The 17946-nt window shown below is 31.7% G+C and overlaps 1 protein-coding gene across 10 annotated transcripts in view; it reads left to right on the top strand.

Annotated features, from left to right (window-relative positions):
* The first annotated feature begins 4933 nt into the window (after positions 1-4933).
* Positions 4934-17946, top strand: part of LOC143240307 (protein drumstick-like) — a 30943-nt gene continuing 17930 nt past the window's right edge. For 3 of the 10 annotated variants that reach the window (XR_013021704.1, XR_013021707.1, XR_013021705.1), the window contains exons 1-3: positions 4934-5239; positions 14336-14462; positions 14980-17101. Coding sequence is in view for 3 of the 10 variants with exons in the window: in XM_076482532.1 (XP_076338647.1) it covers positions 5215-5239 (25 nt within the window). In the remaining 7 variants the exon portion in view is untranslated. Of the gene's footprint in view, positions 5321-14335; positions 14463-14979; positions 17113-17946 lie in introns of all 10 variants that reach the window. The other 7 variants (XM_076482532.1, XM_076482533.1, XR_013021703.1 and 4 more) reach the window with 6 other exon arrangements.

Here is a 17946-nt window from a genome sequence, read left to right as displayed (position 1 = left end):
ACGATAGTATAATCGCTGTGCTGTAACATTTTCATGGGTAAAGTATTTATTATCTGCTGAAGTAGCAACAAAGGCAACTCGATCTCCCCCCCCCCCCAGTGGCTCAGCGGTATGTCTACGGACTTACAACGCTAAAAACCGAGTTTCGATACCTGTGGTGGGCAGAGCACAGATAGCCCATTGTGTAGCTTTGTGCTTAATTCAAAACAACGAACTCGGCAACTTCGACAGTTTTCTGGACCTCATGTTTATGCTAAAATTGCACAAAAACAAACTAAAGGAAATGTTTTATATTCTTGTATTAATAAAGATAGCGATAAACATGATATGCCTGCTTATCACAAAGCTATATAACCTCGTTCACATCGACAATTATACATACAAGTATCTAATTGTTTTAGAATAGGAATTCTTTTCATTAACTCTGAAGTATTAGTTGCGGGTTGAAAATAATTTTGATGTATTTGTTTTATAGAATTGTGTAAGAAAATTTGAAGTTTTTAAATAAGGAATGTGTTCCTATTATTTACAGTTTACGAAAAAATGTTTTATGGATACAATAACATTAACAAAAAATTGCAAATTTGAACTATACAAAACGTATTTAGTGTTTCTTCTCCAGTTTAACAAACTGAATTTTTCTTGTTTTATCCAGAAATTTTTAAAACTCTTCATGAACAAGTTTCTAGCTCTCTGTGTATGTGTGTGGTTTTAACCAGAGAAGTTTGGTCACAGCATAAAGCTAAATTTCCTTTGCTCTGTTACTCATTGTTCTGAGACATCCCCCTTCGGTATCACATGTGCTTATTGCTGAGGAGATTACTACAGAACAGAACACTATGTAACGGTGGACAGTGATATTTTCCGTTGGTGAGTCAACTGATACCTCGAGGCTATGGCCTTCTCACTTATCAGAATGGCTAACTGTGACGTAAGAACTTGTGGGGTGTTACCAGTCTTAGACAAGTTTTTATTAGTACAAGAAGCTTTCTGAAGTACTAGATTTTCAGAACATTGTGAAGGACTGTGTACTTTTATTGTTTTGGCTGTGAACAAAGATTACTTTTCACACTGTTTTTTTTCTTCAAACTCAGCCAGTTAGAGAATTTAATTTTAAGTCCATAATATACTTTTTTACAAACTTATATGGGAAGATAAAATGACATCCATAAACAAACAAACAATTTCTTGTGCGTGTGTATATGTGTATAAAACCTTAGGCTTTTCAAAATGAATGAAAACTTATTTCAGTTTCTGCTCTATTCAAAATAACACTGTAGGTCATATTATTAATATTTTAATGTAAATGTTTATTAATAATATGACTTACAGAGTGTTCTATATAGTATTCTGTATGTGAGACAGGGGGCTTCCAAATAGAATACTATTTTTTTTATAAGTAGCAGCATCAGTGAATTATCGAGTTAATGATATTTAGTTCAATGTCTGTTATTGAGTTGTTCAGTGAATTATTTTCATTATTAGTTTACAGTTCAGTACAGTAGAAATGTCTAAAGAAATCACACCTGAATTCAATAGATAAACTCACTTCCTTTGTTAAGTCGATAGGCACCACTTCTTGATCTTTGTTCTCTCATAGCATTAGGTCGCTGTGTTTACAGACAACATCAACTAAGACAGCGAAACATATTATATTTCTAATCCTTTCAAAATAAGTACTATATGTTATTGCAGTATCATCTCAGGAAGAAATGATATTATGTTCCACAGAAAACAACTAAAATAAGGCATCTCAAGGACGTGCTAGACTTCTGAAGTGGGTGGGGAACATATGGCATGCCTGTATTCACAACTTTAATGTGAAGTTACGAGGTAGACAAATGTATTGCCTGTTGTCAAATTGGGTAATGATCAAGGGTTTCCAATAGATTACACTGGAGCACATAGAACCACAAAGCTATTGGGGACGTACAGTGGGAATACAACAACAAGTCTGAAGAAATGCAGAAGAACATAAAAAAAGTACAGGAAGACTGTAGTGTAAACAATTAAGAAGTAAAGAAAGACATAATTGAAATACAGGAAAATTTGTAATGACAAAATTGAAGAAATACTATGACAGAATGAAACATTTTGAAAACGAATTGGTAAATACAAAACAAACTAACTAAATCCTCTTGCTACATATGCCTAAGGGCTTCAAGCAAAAATGCCATTTACTAGTACATATGAAGTAAAAGAACCTATTTGATCTACACCTATTATCATTGTTTTTGGACTAATTCAGCCATGTCACTATGAAATCGAGTTCCAGAATTTAGCTGACCAATTCAACAACATTACTCAATTGTGGCTATGATGTAAAGAAAGACATATCAGGATTAGTTTGTAATAACTTCCAAAATGAACACATGGAATAGCGAACAATAAGCTATTCATCTTGCTGCCGATTTAAAAAGACTAGCTTTATCAGCACTAAGTAACCATCCAGTTGAAAGCTATAACAATTATCAACCATTAATAAATGCCTTCTCCAACAGAGTTGGTGTAATATACCAGAAAAAGTACTAAGAGCAAAAGTGCTGGAGCAGGATGTCGAGGAAAGAAGAAACCTTTTCCAAACTTCTAGAGAGTTTGAAAATTTAATTGTTTGTGGATGTTTCACCTCTGTATTATTTACTAACCCTTATAACGTGTTTTGCATTATATTTTTTCATTACTTCAAGATATTTTAATTTTGAAAACGTGGGTTTATTATTTCATTATGCAGTGTAATACATTTTGCTTTGTTAAGGTTTGAACTATAAATTATAATTCTTTTTAAGAGTTGTGTCATCCATGTTGTGTATGAATGATTCCAGAGGTGAGAAATAGTTAACATGCTTCTTAATTTTGAGTCAAAAGTTAATTGGTTCTTTAGTTAAATTTAATGATTGGCTTGATGACAAGTCTGAAACAAAAAGAAGGAGAGAAAAATGTGGCATGCAGGCTTCCATGCACTTATTTCCTTCTCGTTTTAATATAGAAATATCGAATATGTTTTATTTACTTTATATCTAAGAAGTTTTAACGTTATAAGTAATCCAGAAAGTATTCAGAAAATTTTTGTGTATATTGCTTTTGTTCCTTATTTGTTTTCTAGAGATGACATCTGTTCCATCCACAGGTGATATTGCTGTAAAGTCTCACATTGTGCAATGAAGTAAACAACATCAGTGCCTTCACTGGTATGGCAGATGATATCAAGAGGTTTCAGTTTCTCTCATTTTAAAGGAGAATGACCAGTTACATGGTTAGCAGTAATCACTATAGGTAAATGTAAGAAAGGTTAGATTTAAACAGTTTACGCAGAATCTCTAGTGAGTTGGTTGATAAGTAATAGAAACCAGTTTAATCAGCTCACTAATGTAGATGAAGATAACTATCCAGTAATATAATGCAAGTATGCATACTTTGTTTTGCCTTTGACATAAATAAAGACTGGTTTAATTTTGTGTAACACGTCATGACAAGCCTGTTTATTTATTTACATGAACTCAGTTAGCAGTTAAATTCAAACTTACTTCATAATTTATCCTGACGATTGTTTTGTCACAAAGTGGACCTACCTAACAGACTTTGCAGAAAACAGTTTATCCTGAGAATACCACAAATAGACTAAAAAAAACTAATCTTACCAAATATGTGAGCCAAACGTCTAAATAACAGGAAAGAGCTTGGATTTTAATACATAAATACAATAAAAACGACAAAACCATGTTTGTCCACGCTATGCTACCCGTGTAGTGAAATTAGTGCAAGAGCAAGGCAGCTACAGACCCACTACCCGATTTTCCGATAGAAATGACATCCTTCTACTCTGGGATACCAAGCTATCTTTTTTGTAAGATACTGCAGTTAATGGTCAATCAGTGAACCAGATCTCAAGCACAACGTGAATTAGGAAATGTTAGATCGCATATTTTAATAACATTATATGTATAAATGGAGCTCACTGAAAATACAGAAATTCCGTAAACTTTTATTATTATTATTCCTTTAGAAATTAAGCACAAAGCTAAACAGTGGACTATCTGTGCGCTGCCCACCCTGTATCCGCAGGCCCCCCGCTAGTACAGCGGTAAGTCTACGGATTTACAACCCTCAAATCAGGGGTTTGATTCCCTCAGCAGATAGTCCGATGTGGCTTTGCTATAAGAATAACACGCACTGACTCCGCAGACATGCCGTTGTGCCATTGGGGGACCCATAAACTTTACATACGAACTAAGGAGGTAACAAACAAATGGTCCTGTTCTATAAAACATGCTTAAAAGTATCAAAAGTAAAACAAATTAAAAAATAATTAAAATGTTAATCAAAATGTCTTAAAGTGTTGATTTCAACATTGAAGTTCAACATACAATTAACGAATTGACGTAAAAGGCAATACCACCAGAAGCTTTAAAACTTTTGATGTTGTGTTTTCGTTGTAGAACAGGTATGACGCTAATCCTTATAGTAATATGTACAATGTATAGAACTTGAGGCGCTACAAGTAACTGCAGTAAATCTGATAGCCTGTAACTCTAAGAATCGAGGTTCAATACCCACGGCGGATAAATCATATAAAAAAACAATAGATAGAAATTGAAGAAAAATTATTACTGGAAACCGATTTGAGACCATGAAGTTTTTGAATTTGAAAGTGTTATGAAGAAAACTATTACAAGTTTAATGCGCAGTGTTTCAACGAGGTTTCGTCATTATAATGTAATAATATATATAAAAGTATTATTGTTCTCTTTAGTATTCATTTTAAACATTTCCTTAAATTTCTTTTAGCAGTATTTAGGAAATACCTTAATTGATTCAAATCGTAAGTTCGAAATCAATAAAATTTAAAATAATATTCTTATAAGCCAAATCAATTATATTAATTACTGTCTCGATTCTTATAAAAGTTTAGCACTAATGTACAGTGTTTCGACACGGTTTTGTTGTCATAAAATGTAGTTGATTCGATTTATATGAAAACGATTTTAATTTCTATTAATTTAGAGCTTAAGCTTTTAATAAACTAAAATATCCCCTGAATATTGCTAAAATAAATTTAAGCAGATATTCAAAATGAATATCAAAGCTAACAATTGTATGTTTATAGATATTTATTAATTCTCAGGGATTTAAATATGACAAGTAAAATATGTCTTATTTTCATAATTGTACTCTCCTGGTTGATGTCGGATTTTCCTGTGCGGTTTCATTTGTAAAATGTCCGCCAGTACGCTTTTGTATGGTATGTGTGGTAGAGAAGTATTTATCGTCATTTATTGATATGTTGTGTATTATTTGTTGTTGTTTTTTGTCCACGTGTGAGGTAAGTTTTAAGTTTATATTAATATCCGGTAGTAATTAGTTATTTAAATTGCTTCGTACTAAAATTATGTTACTTTTGTTGTTATACATGAGTAGCGACAAAGTGTGGCCATCTTTGGAAATTACAGCAGTCGTTGCACTATGGGTCGTACGACAATACACCACAATTATCACATTTTTCATTTAAAGTATCTTCAGTCTTAACATGAACATAATTATATACATTTTGTAGTGGAATTACGTGGTAGCTAGTCCGACTGAAGTAAAGAAAAATTAAACAGAAAAACTGATTCAGTGGTTGGTAAAGTCAAACTTTTTAAAAATTATAATTTATAAAATATTTAAGAAAATTAAGTGCCCAGAATATAACTTACGGGAAAGTGTTCCTACAGTATACTATAGTTAAAAGAAAATTCATGTTTAGCCTTATCAGAAAATAAACAAAATTTTGTGCATGTGTTATATATAAAAATTATAAAGGAAAATTCGTAAATTAGAGAACACACATAACTTAAGCCTTGTAAATATTTTTGAGCCATGTATCATACCTAATCTGAGCAAAAATCTTTGCAGTGAAATGTGTGCATTACACTTAAAACTCTCAAAAAGCATAAGTACTATTAATGAGTGTTAATATAATAATAAACTTTACTTTATATGTTTGAGGAAATAAAACACATAATGTTTATTTGTTGATAAGCATAACACTATGCAATGCCAATAGACTTTGTACTGTGCTTACTATGGGTATATAAATTTGACTTTTAGCATGATAAGCCCTCAGACTTGCCACAGCCATTGGGGGGATAATACAAATGGAATGTGAGGAAAAAAAGTTGTGTACACGTGCACCTACAAATTATGTTGAAATTTATAGTAATACAGCTTTAGAACATTATTCATTTGCATTTAATTTCAAGTGATCACAACCAATGGAAATGAACAGTGAAGGATGTATTTGTGAAAAAAAAACAATCTGTAATATTGTAATAAAGAAAAAAATAAAATTTCTCTTTAATTCACTGGATCACCAAAAGCAAATGTATTTTATGATAAAATAGAATTATAAAAAAACAAAAATTAAGACATTGTTAAGCCCTAAAATATTTTTGTGGCGAAAAATATTTAACATACAGAATAAAATATTCCAGTATTTGTGAACAAATGAAAGTACCAATAATACAACCCAAAGAACAAAATTACAGTATGTACCAAACACAAAGGGAAAATAAAGCCATAACAATAGGCCATTATTAAAGCTGATGTACATCAAATATCAAAATCTTGAAACAAAATAAAATGGATAAAAATTAAAAGAACTGAAATGGGCTAGAAAATATATAGTGTAAACTGATGTCTCAACACCTTTAACATAGCATTATCAGGTGATGATGCCAATGTTAACAGTGGTGAAACATTGTTGAACTGTATTTAGTTTTTCCCCATTTTAGTTTTTAATTTTTAGTGTGTTGGATGCCCTGGTATTTATACTGAAACTAAAATGTAATTAGAAGAGTAAATGTAGAATATTAAATATGAATACTGAAAGGGTGTTGTAATTTTAGCATTGCTAGCATAAAAGAAATACTATGAAGTAAAAGTTATATGTATTAAATGCTTATGCCAAACATTATATTTTTTGTAAAGTCAGTAGATGTTTTTGTTTTTCTGGTTTGCTTTGATTATTAACATTATTATAATGAATTTAAAAACATCTTTTTCTAGTGAAATTCATAAACCACTGATTACTTGTTTAATCTTATTACAGATTTAAACTAAAATCAAAGAGCAAGATTTCCTTCTTAATTATGTGTAGCTATTTTGACTAGAAAATTGATTATGGGTTCTGAATTATTACAGTGTTTTGTGATTGAAGGCAAATTCAACTTGTAATTGAATAACTTGTCTCTTGTACAAACATGTAACTGCTACTCAGCAAGATTTTATAATTTCTTTCCATTTTAAGATGAATTATGAAGAAAAAATTAATTTTGTTTTGTTATGATTAGTAATCATCCAAAACGTATTTAACACTATTGTTTTTTGAGAATCATAATGCAGATAAATTTATAGTCATGTGAAAAAATTGGAACACCCGATGAAAGCCTGTGTATTTTTGTAACGTTTTTGGATATATAGATATTTAATCTCAATTTTAACAGTACTGAGAGATTATAGGAATATAACTAAACCATTAAAACTGAAGAAAAGACTTTTCAAGATCTTCTGTAAATGTAATTCTCCAAAAATGCATATTCTAACTGAGGAAGAAGTTAGGACACCCTATCCCCTAATAGCTAGTGTTACCCCCTTTGGCTGAAATAACTGCAGTGAGATGCTTCTTGTAGCCATCTACCAGTCTCTGACATCGGTCTGAAGAAAGTTTGCTTCACTCCTCAATGCAGAATTTTGTCAGCTGTGAGATGTTTGAGGGGTTTCTTGCATGTACAGCCCGTTTCAAGTCACCCCACAGCATCTTAATGGGATTAAGATCTGGGCTTTGACTCGGCCATTCCAGGACTCTCCATTTCTTAGTTTTCAGCCAGTCCTTGGTGGATTTACTGGTATGTTGTAGGTCATTGTCGTGTTGCAGGGTCCAATTCCGCTTCAGCTTTAATTTTCTTACAGATGGTCTCACATGATCCTCAAGCACCCTCTGATATACAGTAGAATTCATGGTGGATTCTATGATTGTGAGCTGTTCAGGTCCTGCTGCAGCAAAGCAGCCCCAAACCATGACACTTCCCCCTCCATGCTTCACAGTTGGTATGAGGTTCTTTTCCTGGAATGCTGTATTTGGTTTATGCCAAACATGTCCTCTCAAATTTGGACTCATCTATCCAAAGAACATTATTCTAGAAGTCCTGGTCTTTGTCTACATTCACTCTGGCAAACTTCAGCCTGGCCTTGTTGTTTCTCTTAGAGAGCAAAGGTTTCCTCCTTGCACACCTCCCATGCAACTTAAACTTGTTCAGTCTCTTTCTGATTGTAGAGGCATGCACTTTCACATGAACAGTAGTCAGAGTCTGCTGTAGGTCCTGTGATGACGTGTTAGGGTGCTTGAAGACCTCTTTTAGCATCTTGCGGTCTGCTCTCGGGTGAACTTGCTTGGATGACCAGACCTGGGCATGTTGGCAGTTGTTTTGAAAGCTCTCCACTTGTTGACTATTTTCCAGACAGTAGAATGGCTGATATCAAAATCCTTGGAGATTTTTTAAATCCCTTACCAGACTCATAATCTGCTACAGTTTTCTTTCTGAAGACCTCAGACAGCTCTAGTGCTTTCACCATGGTGCTCATTCTCACTTCAGCAGTCAGGAGCACACCAAACTAAATGTCTGAGGTTTAAATATGGCAAGCCTCATTCAAAATGTTGTGTGTGAGTTGAGCCATTTTAAGTGGGAATAAATGTGGGGGTGTCCTAACCTTTTCCTCAGAATATGCATTTTTGTAGAATTACATTTACAGAAGATCTTGAAAAGTCTTTTCTTCAGTTTTAATTGTTTAGGTATATTCCTATAATATCTCAGTATTGTTAAAATTGAGATTAAATATCTATATATCCAAAAATGTTACAAATATACACAGACTTTTCATAGGGTGTCCTAACTTTTTCACATGAGTGTATGTAGAGTTATACACAGACTTTGTGCTAAAATGCTTTAATTTATGAAATTATCATGATGAGAAGAAAACCATTTGAAGTACAAATGTATTCTCAAGATGGCTGCTATTGGTATTAAAATTCTAATTAAAATAAAATACAGAACAATGTTTTGACCTTCTTAGATCATCTTCAGGTTGAGCTTTTGACCTTGTTACTGAACTTTTAACATAATGCTTTGGGTCAACATGGGACCTGTTGGTCCATTTTGTCTATAAATTAATTTAAATATGTTCGAATCCAGCCTTTATTATTCATATAATTACCAAGCTTTTTCATAAACTCACTTAAATTTACTGCCTCTACAACTTCTGAAGGCAACCCATTCCAAAGGCCAAATACCATATTAGAAAAATGAAACTGTCTTAAAGATAATTTTTAGTCTGCCAAAATTTATACTTGTACTTGCTAGTCTTATTATTCTCACTGTTAAATATCAAAAAAAGATGCATCTACACAAACAATTCCATTTACACCTAAACACCTGAGTCAAATCATACATAATTCTTGTTGTTTCAAGCAAAAACAGTTTGAGAGATTTGAGTCTCTTCTTGTATGACAATCCTTCCATTCTAGTAACCTTTCTCTGAGATTTTTCCAACATTTTGATGCATTTCTCAAGGTAAGAAGCCCAAGACTGAACATAATAATCGAAATGTAGCATAACCAGTGACATATACAATAAAATTATAACCTCTTTAGACTTGTATGCAATAAAGTCCTAGCACCAGCATACTGCTTGGACGGCTTTAGAGACATATTGACTATTACACCAAGATCCTTTTTTTTTATATATTGTTAACAATAATGTTGGACTTGGTAACATCACAGCATTTGCTGCTACTAAATATTGTTCTGGAGAAGTAGTTGTGGATGACAAGACAATTATTGTAGGTGACATGCTGTAAAATTGGAAGTCATATTTGTTGCCCATGGATCTTACATTTTTATGAAATTCAAAACTGATTTGCCATGGTTATAGCTCTAACTATTACTCTGTCATGTGTAACCCTCACAATAATTACTGTTGTCTGCTGTTTCTGGTCTCGATGCAGCCTATATAATCTCTGTATAAAAAACAAACAAACTACATCTCAGTTATTAAAATAATTATATTTTATGTATTATTTTGCATTTATTATAATTAAAACCCATCTGCCATTTAGTTGCCCAAATCATTAAATGATTTAAATCATTTTGTAAATCAATATCATTCTACTCTTCACAGCTAGCAACACCCAAGACTCTAATATTATCTGCATATTTTAAATAGTTTGACTGTTCCTTCATCTATGTCATTAATGTAAATCAAAAAGAGCAAAGGTCCTAAGACTGAGCCCTGAGGTATCCCACTTCTGATATTAATCCAATTTGACTGAACTCCATTTATAACAATCCTCTGCTTTCTTTACTGTCCAGTTTGCTAACTTATCTCACTCACCTATTGAGATTTTTTTTACAAGCCTTTTATGTTTCACCTTGTCATATTCATTTTCAGAATCCTAATACATCAAATCTACAGCCTTTTTCTCATTTATAAAAGTAGTAACCTTTTAAAAAGGATGTCAAAAGATTTGAAAGGCAAGATAGTTTTCTAAGTGAAACTGTGTTGACTATCCAGCAAAATTCTGAACTTTGTTAAATGACTTTCCAAAACTTTTCCCAGAAGTGTGATGCAAGACTAATGGGTAACTTTGTAACATCTTTATATGCAAAAACGGTTCGTTTGGGTTGAGAAAATATTTTACATAGAAGAGCGAACAACGTTTCCACCTTGTAAAATATTTTCTCAACCCAAACGAGCCGTTTTTGCATATAAATTTCTCAACAAGTGGGTTTCTCGACATCACTGATTATTTGTAACACCTCATTTCTTTGGTACCTGATCATTATTTAAGGACTGACAAAAAATGGTAATAAGTAGCTCATATGTCCAATCTTTAACCTCTTTTAAAACCTTTGAAATATTATCTAGTCCATGAGCCTTATCATTTTTTTAACTTCACAATTTTTTCTTAACCAGTTTATAATTAATGCAGTCATCTTTTTTGATTTCATTTCCATCTGTTATCTGTTCAGGATGTGAAATACTGCTTAAATCTTTGGATTTAAAATTTTGAAGAAAAAGCAAAATTTAATAACTTAAGCATCTTATAATTACAAGATAAAAGCCTTTTTTTATCACCCATCAAGGGTCCTACCCTTTATTCTAACATTTTGTTTACTCTTAGTATATTCAAATAAATCAAACTGTTAGTTTTTACATTTTCAGACAAACTTTTTTTTATGTCATAATTTCCTGTTTCACCAACTTTTTGTAATCTAAATCTCCTGTCATTCTAGTCAACTCTTTTGTGATGGGTCATGGGTCAAGTGCTATGCATTGAACTGCCATGAATTTACACCAATAAGTTTGTAATCAAATTGTAAATTATAATTCAATCTTTAATCTTATGAAATAATTTCTTAATTTAAAAGTAAATATTAAAAGAATACATCTACCTATAGATTTTAGTGAGTCACATGATATGTTGAATGCAGCAGTTTAAAATTAATGTTTGTGATGTCAAAATACTGTATAGTTTTTTATAAATTAGGAACTTGAATTAGTAATATTACCAAGCTAGAATACAAAATAAAAACCTCTTTTTTTTATTTTGTTGAAATATGGCTTACATACTGAATCAAACACACTGCCCCTGTTCAGGTTTTTCCATTTTTGGATATAGTCTTTTTTGTATACACTTATTTCAATATGACACGTGAATAACAAATCAACAGCTTAGATTGTCTCCAGAGTGGTTTTCTCAGTGATTTTAATCTGTGAAAAGGTTATCACATTCTTTTGATCCAAGATTTCAAGGAGGTAGGTTGTCTCTTATGTCTGCTCAACGTTTCATATTTTTTAAAAATCTAAACACTTCTTAATTACCAAGTGTAATAAATTATAATGAAATTCTATGGTATCAGTGTAGTTATTTGTGATTTTTTGGTTATTCAACTGTGTATGTAAAATCTAAAAAAAATTTTGTTTGATATCTTCCACGTGAAATTTTAAAGGCTTAGCAACCTATGCCCAGCACAAACAAGTACAAAGGTCGTAGTGTGGCTGTAGCAAAGTGTTATCTGGGCTGTTCTTGTTCCATTTTACAGATATGTATTTAAAAAATACCTGTTACACTTTCGCATGTTCTTCATGTGTAGTGGAAAAATAACCTCACCATGTACAGGTGTACTGAAATAAAATATTACTTTGAGGGAAGGATTAGTTATTTTATGCTGTTACTTAGGCAGTGTACTAAACGGGAGCAATTATGATTATTAAAGAATGGAGTTTGGCAACTGGTAAAATAATCCTGAGCAGTAATTAACTATTAGAAAAATAATCATACACTGTTTTTAAGATGTGTAGGAGACCATTATCAGAGGATAGTTTGAAATGTCTGATACCAGGTTAAAGCAAGTCTTTATCTATAATATCAACTTTCAGTGTTGGATATTATAAGATCTGGCCCTTTGAGGGGTTTTTTCAGACAGTGATAAAAGTGTGTTAAAGATGATTCTGTTCCTGGCATTTGCACATGATTAGAACACTTGTATAAAATGGTTTTTTGGTCAAGCCAACAATAAAAGAAACTTTAATGTATTAACACATGCCACGTAATAAACAGAACATATAGGATATTGCCTTGGTTCATTTATTAGGATGTAAGGACAATGGCTGAAAGTAGTTTAGCTCTGGTCACTGCAATCTGATGGATAACAGCATAAACAGTAATGAATTACCACTAGCTGCATCATAAAAAAAAAAAAGAGAGAGAGAGAGTAATGTATGTTCCTGTTCCAATCATTTACACAATAAGACAATAGTCCAGAGGGGTAATAAACAAGAAAATAAAGACCACAATATAATATTGTGTGTGAGGTTTGGGAAGTTCTAGTAATTATAGCTGTGTATCAATAGTTGTGACTTATTTACAGAGCTCAGTAAATAGGCTTAACACTTATAGTTACCAGTGGTGAAAATTAGTGAAAGAATACACCCAAAAAAGAAAAAAAAAATCACTGTAACAAAGCAAATAAAACCAAACACTTATGAATATAGTTGTGCAATATAATTGATTATCCACAAGTATGATTATTTTGATTGTCATGTAAACTAATTGATTTGATTATCATGAAATTAGTTATCTAATTATTAGAATTAGTCTCCAGTTAGTACTGTTTTCCATTATTCCAACTGTCCAAATAATTAAATTGTTGTTAAATAGTGGGATAATTTTGAATTGCTGATTATTATGAAGGTAACTGTAAGGCAGGTTGTACTATCAACCTTGTCCAGAAATCTCAATTGAAGGGAAGACAACTAATATGGAGACACCCATTGCAAACCTTTTTTTTTTATTATTTGTGTGTGTGTGTTTATTTTTCACTTGTACATACCATGGTTTGAGGAATGAGACCATCACTTTATTAGCTATCAAATGCAACTAATTACCCAAGTCTTTTTTAAGAATAAGGATTTAAATAACTATCAGGTATCGTTTGGATATTCGTGAACTTGTAAGGAAAAGTTATTCTGTGTGAGTGGTATTAGAAGAATAAATAATCTGTACAAGTTGCATTTTCTGTTGAAGTCTTTATTTTTTATATCATTTCAATCAACACTTCAGTTAATGTTTTATTTTGTAATTAATGCTATAAACCTTGTTATTTCATACACATTACTTATAACTGTGTGAAGGATGATTTTGAACAAAACTAAAAACAAAGAAAGCTTTTGTTGCAAATTGATATCACTGCACTGTAAAGATGACATTTAATTTACAGATTTTGTTTCACAGCAGAATTGACTATATCAATTTTTTTTGTAAGTACATAGTTTGGAATTCTAAGTTGTTTTTATGCTGTTGATAACAGAATGAGGTTGATTGTAGAATCATTATGAAAATAAATTTAGATAACTTTATGCTAGAAGTCAATGTATTTAGGATTAGCTATTTTATGGTATTATGTTGAGAAACTTAACTTCATGGTAGGTTTAGGAACAGTGTATTTGAATGATTGGTAATAAATGTTTGATCAGTACTCTTATGATCCCAACATACAGACACCTTAATATGGATAATGGACAAAGTACTAGAATACATTCAATTTATTAATGGCTTATTTGTTGAAATTTGTATGGCATCAGCTTGTTCTCTACTAGTTGATTACTTGTTTCCAAGTATCATAAAGTTTTAGGATTTTTTTGGAATTTCATATATATCATTAGCCCTAGCTTATTCTTTTTTCTTGTTTTGAAAAGTGCAGAAACCTCAAAACAATAATTCTTCAACCTTCTTCTTTCAGACTGTTTTATATTTGAATGATAATTCACGTGAAACCTATAGCATAAAAGGCTCTATTGAGAAGAATGACATGCTATAGAAATGGGTTTTTTCACTCACTAAACTCTGAAGCTGTAACTGGAATTGGAGTAAATATTTTGTTTTTGGTGTTTTAAAATTCTGATCTAATAATTGTGAGATTAAAAAAGTATGTTATTATGTAGTTTTTTAACCCACTTCAAAAATTGGAATATTGAAACTGTTTATCTGTGTGTTTGCAGGTGCTTGAAGAAATTAATTTAGGCTTTTGATTAATTTATTAATCAGCTATGGCTGAATGGTGACAAAACTTTTTTACTTTCATGTCCATAGCTTATAAATAAAATGACTCAACCTGTCACTCAAAAACGTGTTTAAAAATCTCAAATGTTGTATATATATTAGTGTTTTATGTAATGCTTCTCATATGTGCTTGTGTATTTTAGTTATGATTGGTATGTTGTGGAAGAGGATAATTAAAATCAGAGTTGTTATAACGTGAATTATTGTATTGTGGTTTATTTAAGGTTAATTATGAAGCTTGTTCAACTTGCTAATTTTTGGGAAGAATAGAAAGCTTAATTATTTAGTTTAAAGTAAAAGATGGTTTTAATCTGTTTTTATCAGGAGTAAAAAGGAAGAGGTGTTACCGATATGTATGTCACTGGTGTCAGAAAATGTTTTATCACAAAAGCCATGCAGAGCGACACCAATTTTATCACTGTAAAAAGAGACCAGTGGGTCTGCAGAAACGGTTTGTGTGTGAAATTTGCAAAAAAGAATATTGTCGACCTGAAGTGTTGGAACAGCACAAGATAATGTACCACTAGGACAACAAAGGTTATCTCAAGCCCTGTACTGCAGCTTTGAACATGAGATGCTTTGTGAATTTGTTTTATGGTAAAATGTTGAGGACAGGCTTTCTTGGTGTGATGTAAGGATTATGTATCTTAAAGGTGATATAAAGTATTCTAGTCTGGAGTTGTGAGTGTGAAGTAAACAAATTGTACAGTATATAGTTTTATTTTAATAAATCAGTGTCTTAAAATTGTTACTGTGTTTGGTATACGCTGGATAAGTTGTTATACATTGCTGTATTTGCTATGTGATGGTTAAGTCATCACATGATTAACTTGTTTGAGCTCACAATTATTATTTTTTTAATCTAAGCATTAAATCATTCTGATTTAAGTAACTTATAAATTTGAGTTATGTTGGAGTGAATGAACCAACCTGGAAGAATGCTGAAACCATACTTGTTAACAAAATGTGTAGTTTTTAATTTTACATGGAAGCATTTTGTAAATTGGTGTTTTGTGTGACAATACATCAGAGTAACACTGTAACAGATCTTTCTGTACTGGAGAGTATAACATTTGGATCACACACTTTGTTTGCCATGTGCTACTGTGAACAAGCTTGGTTGGTCAGACAGTTATGCAACACACACAACCTCAGTTGAAATGTTATTTATATTAGTTTGGTATAAGATATCAATTCTTGTGGTATGTTTTACACTGGAGAACAGATCACAATTCTATGGCATATCATTATACATCATGGTAGTTGAGAGTTTTTATATTACAAATTAAATATATTAAACGTGTGAAATTAAGTTCTGTACACAGTAATTTGAGTTTAATATCATTTTATAATATCAAAAATAAATGTTTTTCTGAAACATTGGTTTGATCTTCTACTTTGGGTAATCTTGAAGAAGAGAGTTGTTTTCATTTTTGAAATAACTTGTTTGTGTTGCATGATATATGGTGCAGTAATAAATGTAGTTAGTTATAGTAGAATTGTAAGCATGTAAAATTAGCTGTGCAAATATTCCTGCTGGCTATGTTATGATTGAAGATGGTATTTGTAAACAAGCAGGTAGCCTGCTGGCACATAATTGAAGTTTGTCTTAATGAGTATTTGAAACAAGGAACTTAACAGCAAATCATGTTATGCATGCTTTACAATGAACTTGTTTTTGTGTGGCATAAGTGTTTGATGTTTCATAAAACTTGCAACTGTCTTTTATGGGATATTCATGTAATTAATTTCTTCACTGCTTTTGTTCATATTTGGTTGAAATAGACTCTACTGTGTGAGTGTTAAGAGTTACTTAATGATGAAGTTTGGAGTTAACATGGTGTAATGTGCTGTGTGGTTCCACAAGCTCAAACTTGTATACAGCTTCTCTGAAGCTAGCAACAGCATTAGACACTTATCCAGAAGTCATAATTGTTTGAGAAAAGATAACTTGTACAAAATTGTGTAACTGTGAAGAAAACATCGATAGTTTAATCCAGGAGATTGATTCATTACCAACCTTGTATAAATGTACTTATGAAAATAAAGGAAATATTTTAAAACTTGTATAAGTTGTATAACTTGTGTAAGTTGATTCATTTCAACTTTTTTTTTTTGTTTATCTTTATTGGTGATTGTGAGAATTAGGTTATAATCAAGTTGTGTGCAATTGATAAACTCCTTTTGAAATTTTCATGAGAGAATGCTAAATTGGATGTTTTTAATTTACTTTTTTAGAGAATTGTCTAGTGTTAAAGGTAATGAACATGCATTACTCTTTGACAACATCTTGGATTATTCTCTACCTTTAGAAGTGTAAGAAAATGCATAGAATTTGTAGAAATTTCAAGTTTTCAAGAACTGCAACTATTTGGAGTGAACAACCTTTTGGTCTCTACAGAGCCTGAGACATCATTCACTTCACTACTCCAGAAAGATGCAGTCTGTATGAATATTGTAATTATTATGCCCTAAAACTCCTGATACGAGAATTAAATTTTCATAACATTGACATTGGTTTGTTGTTTGTGTTTTTAAATTGTAATGCCAACCAACACTTAGATGTGTTAATTACAGATACTGGATGTTTTTATCACTGGTGCCACAATTTTTTTTCAATAAAGTTATACACAACAGCTCTAACTCTACCATCATAAGAGAATACCAAGGTTTGGTGAAAGAAAAATTCAACTTAACATTTGTCTGAAGAAGACTGCTGTTGTTGTGTGGTGTTGTGACATCACAGGTTTACACACTAGAACATTGGATGTGTCAGAGTTACTGAACACCATTTGGTTGTTTTATTTCAGTTCCAACTACTCGTTAAAAGTTTCCACTGAATACTGCGAATGGGAATGAATCTACAGGGGTAGAGACGGGGTTTTATAATGTTTTGAAATATTTATAAGAAATCAATATACAGAAGAAACTAATAAATATATAATGAAATGATGTATATATGTATTATTGTAGTTTCAGCGATGATTAGGTAGTGGATTGAAAAAGTAGTATATAGTGTAGTGTTTGTTTTGCACTGGTGGTTGGTGGTCCCTCTTTGTTACAAGTGGCAAGTACACATTAACAGAATTGAGATTTCATTAAGTTGAATTAGTGTACTTTTAAATATTAAAAATATATACATATAGTATGCCATTACAACATGGCTTTGAACCCATTAAAAACATTGATTACAAAACACACATGAATAATGAGCACTCTTATCTAGGAACGTAAAAGTTGTACATTCAGTTTTAAGGAAATGTGATTTCGTAGGGAAGGGAGTCAGACAGG

Source organism: Tachypleus tridentatus, chromosome 13, assembly GCF_004210375.1.
Source record: "Tachypleus tridentatus isolate NWPU-2018 chromosome 13, ASM421037v1, whole genome shotgun sequence".
Classification (NCBI taxonomy): domain Eukaryota; kingdom Metazoa; phylum Arthropoda; class Merostomata; order Xiphosura; family Limulidae; genus Tachypleus; species Tachypleus tridentatus.
This window is presented reverse-complemented; position numbering and strand designations above follow the sequence as displayed.